Source organism: Protobothrops mucrosquamatus, unplaced genomic scaffold, assembly GCF_001527695.2.
Source record: "Protobothrops mucrosquamatus isolate PMUCROS unplaced genomic scaffold, P.Mucros_1.0 scaffold6851, whole genome shotgun sequence".
NCBI lineage: Eukaryota > Metazoa > Chordata > Lepidosauria > Squamata > Viperidae > Protobothrops > Protobothrops mucrosquamatus.
Window position 1 is genome coordinate 2,372 of NW_015392665.1, and position 4,355 is coordinate 6,726.

A 4,355-nucleotide genomic window follows, 5' to 3' on the forward strand; every position below is an offset into this window, starting at 1 on the left:
CCTGTTTGCTTACATTATACTAATAAGATCCCTCCCCTATTATCCTATATGAATTCTAGAGGAGAGATGTCTCCCATCTTCTACACCTGTTAGATCAGGTAGGGGGTACCAGGCACCAGAAGGTACTTAAAAACAATTCCTAGATGGTGACTCACACTGGGCCCCATGGTAACTCCTGTTCTCCCCCCTTCCTCCATCTAAGGCTTGTATGTTCCCTATATACTCAAAGCATCTACTCAGGCAATTGATTATACAATGATTTTTACATTTTTTTACATTTTATTAAATTTATACCCCGCCCTTCTCCCGTAGGACTCAGGGCGGCTTACAGCCAGTTAAAAACAATTTAATACAATACAATAGAAGTTTTTAAAAAATCATTAAAAATAAATATATAATCAGCCGCATCTACTAAAATTTGGCTAAAACCAATTTAAAATACCCCTAGGCCAGTCCTGCCCGCTGGAACAACCAGGTCTTAAGGGCGCGGCGGAAGGAGGGGAGATCCGGAATGACCCAGATCTCTGGGGGCAGCTCGTTCCAGAGGGTATATATGATAATTATAAAATATGTTTACATGATGATAATACTAAAACCATATATATATTTATTTTTAAATTTCCTCCACACAATCAGCTGTTTCTCCGTAAAAGTTCTTTTGATCCAACTGGATGGAATCAGAGTCTTCCTTTGCTGAGGGACCAGCTGAACCAGTTCCTTACAAGCCCAAAGCAGAAGTCCACCAAAAAGAGTCAGTCTTTGTGCCTTTAAGCCCTCCATGGACAGGCTTATCAACTCAAAGGGTCTAGTGAGCTTCAGAGAATAATGAATAGCACTTCTTCCACTGCTTATTAAACTCAGCCCTTCTCTTTGCTCAAAAATGATGATAAAAATAGTAGGTGTATTCTACCAAATAACAGGTGCTAGCCAGGGGCATGTAGGCATGCATTACATTTATACAACCTCACACTTTAATAAAAGCAGAACACAACACAGAAGCCAATACAGACTCCCAGCTCCTCCAGACGTAACATATTCCCACTTTCTGGAATCATAGAGGGTCTCCTGCTGGAGGAGGGGGTTGGACTAGAAGACCTCCAAGGTCCCTTCCAGCTCTGTTGTTCTGTTAGCTGATGAGAGAGCTTCCTGCCTACATCTAAACATGCCTGGAGAAGGTCACTGGGCTCCAGCATCAGATTACCTCAGCCATTGAGTGCAGAAACAACCGGAACATTAAAATGATTTCACATCTTAGAAAAGGGGCTTTGGGGGAGGTGGGGGACATAGAAGTTCGAAAGCCTCTGAAACTGCCAGCTCAGGATCCTCTCTCAGCCCGGGAGAAGCTGGCTGGAGGCTGAGAGAGCAGCAGGAACCCCTCCAGCCTTTGGGGGGGGCGTAGGAAGCACGGAGAGCCCCCCAAGGCCGAGGATCTCGGGCCAGGCTCCCCGGGGAGAAAGGGGCGCATGGGGGGGGGCAAAGCGGACCCCAAAATTCAATTCCCCTTTGCATCACCTCCGCGGCGGGAATAATACCCCCCTCGCTACTGCGCAGGCGCTCTCTGGCCGATTGAAAGAAAGCGACACGCCGATTGGTCGTTCTGGGGAGGGCGGCGATTGGCAGGAGGACTCCTCCTTCAGAGGAAGAGGCGGAGCGTCGAGGACAAGCACGCGAAAAGAGGTCCCGCCTCCACTTCCGGATATAAAACGGGCAACGAGCGATCTTCCTGAAGCGGCGATAGAGGAGCCGGGATGCACTTTTGGCGCAGGGGATGCTGGGAGTCGCAGTCGGGTAGGGCGTCTTCCGGGGGAGGGAGGGGGGAGGGAGGCCGGGTCCGTGAGAGGCGGAGGCTTCGGCCTTCCTCCCCGGGGAGCGTCTGGGGCCCCTCGGGAAAGGGACGGAGCCGTGACCCGCCTCTCCTTTGCTCCTGCAGGAGGACGGGCGAGCCCTGCGGAGGAAAGGGGCGCTCCCCGAGAGGAGAGGGCGGGGAAAGGCCCGGAAGGGATGAGCCGAAGGGGACTCCGGGAAAGGAGGCCGCCTGGAGGGAGAAGCGGGGAGCAGGAAACGGGCGGAGACCCCGAGACGGGCCTGGAGGGCGGAGGGTCCTTCAGAAGGGGCGGAAGACCCGGGAATCCCCAGAGAATCCACAAGAAATATGAATGCCCGGAATGTGAAAAACCCTTCAAAAGAATTGACCATTTTCAAAGCCATCTAAGAATCCACTTGCGAGAAAAGAAAGGAGAAAAGAAATATGAATGCCCGGAATGTGGAAAAACCTTCAGAAGAATTGACCATTTTCAAAGCCATCTAAGAATCCACTCCGGAGAAAAGAAATACGAATGCACAGAGTGTAAAAAATCCTTCAACTCAAATGGAGATCTTGAAAAGCATCTAAGAATCCACACAGGAGAAAAACCTTATCAATGCGTGGAATGTGGAAAGAGCTTCGGTCATATGAGCAGCCTTTACGTACATCAAAGGATCCACACTGGAGAGAAACCGTTTAAATGCCTGGAGTGTGGAAAGAGCTTCAGACATAGGAACAGCCTTTATGTACATCAAAGGATCCACTCAGGAGTAAAACCGTATAAATGCCTGGAGTGTGGAAAGAGCTTTTTTGATGGTGGAAACCTCTATAAACATCAAAGGATTCACACTGGAGAAAAACCATATAAATGCCTTGAGTGTGGAAAGTCCTTCAGTCAGAGCAGAAGCCTTTGTGCACATCAAAGGATCCACATAGGAGAGAAACAGCATAAACACTTGAGGTGTGGAAAGGGCTTCAATGAGAGGAGAACAGACAGACGACTCAGCAATCTCCAAAGAATTTTCCAGGGAGAAAAGAAATATCAATGCACAGAATGTGAAAAATCTTTCAAAACTAATAGAGATGTTGAAAACCATCTAAGAATCCACACAGGAGAGAAACCATTTAAATGTCTGGAGTGTGGAAAGTGCTTTACTCGGACAGGACACCTTTATACCCATCAAAGGATCCACATAAGAAAAACCATATGAATGCTTGGGAGTGTGGAAAGAGCTTTACTGTGAGTGGACAGCTTCGCAAACTATCTACACTGGAGAAAAAACACATAAATGTCTGGAGTCTGGAAAGAGTTTCTGTGAGAAGGGAAGTCTTTATAAGCAGCTAAGAATCAATTCAGGAGAAAAAATCATATAAATGCCTTGAGTGTGGAAAGAGCTTTACCGACGGTTCACACCTTCATCGACATCAAAAGATTCAGAAGGGGGGGATGCTAAATATGCTTAAGTGTGGAAAGACCTTAAGTCATGATACATGTCTAAGTAATTGAATTGAACTCATTGAATTCAATTGAATAATTTGTTTAGCCAAGTGTGATTAGGCACATAAGGAATTTGCTTCCGGTGCAGAAGCTCTCCGTGTACACGCAAAGCAACAGAATTAATGACAGTAGTAATAGCAACAGCACTTAGACTTATATACTAGTTCACCGTGCTTTACAGCCCTCTAAGTGGTTTATAGAGCCAGCATATTGCCCCCAACAATCTGGGTCCTCATTTACCGACCTTGGAAGGACGGAATGCTGAGTCAATCTTGACCCAGTGGAATTCAAACTGTCAAACTACAGGCAGCTGGCAGGAAGCAGAAGTAGCCTGCAATACTGCATTCTAATCACTGCGCCACCAGAGGTGGAAGGGACCTTAGAAGTTTAGTCCAATCCGCTGTTAAAGGAGGAGATCCTATACCAGAGGTCTCCAACCTTTCTGGGCTCGCAGACCAAAGGGAAGGAGAGTAGCTTCCAAATTGGCATGCGTGCACATGCGCACGCAAACAAGGCCACACACAATGGCGTGGCCCCATTCATGCATGCGACATGACAGCCCCCCCCCCAAATGGTTATAAAAACAGGCACAGATTAGAAAGGGAGAAACAATACATTTCTTTGGGGACCTGACAGGTCCGTTTCTAACATCTTTCGCTCTCTCATTGGATGTTGACTTTTTGTTGGAAGTATAGATAAAAACACCACTCGTGCTCCTAATTCTTTCATTTTCTTCCCTAGCTGTTTATAATCTCGTTACTATTTTTAGTTTCATTGTTGCGTCATTGGTCCCCCATGTGTAAGGGAAGAAAGGGGTAGTCATCCGTGGGGTTGATTTATTTTATTTATTTATTTTTTATATTTAAATTTATATGCCGCCCTTCTCCCCATGGGACTCAGGGCGGCTCACAGCATATTAAAACATTGTACAAAAAATTTTCCCCTGCTAAAAACCAATTAAAATCCAAATATTGGTAGCTGTGGCTCTTTAAAATTGTTTAAAAATTGTCCCTATTTAAAACTCACCTTAGGTCAGGCCCGCTTGTTGAAAAA

The 4,355-nt window shown here is 46.4% G+C and overlaps 1 protein-coding gene across 1 annotated transcript; it reads left to right on the forward strand.

Annotated features, from left to right (window-relative positions):
- Positions 1-2,136: 2,136 nt before the first annotated feature.
- On the forward strand, positions 2,137-3,311 carry LOC107300384 (zinc finger protein 501-like; the record flags this gene model as incomplete). Its single annotated transcript, XM_029286992.1, has 3 exons — positions 2,137-2,446; positions 2,660-2,889; positions 3,162-3,311. Coding segments are annotated over 3 exons (690 nt in total), but the record flags the coding sequence as incomplete, so codon positions are not given.
- Positions 3,312-4,355: the final 1,044 nt, after the last annotated feature.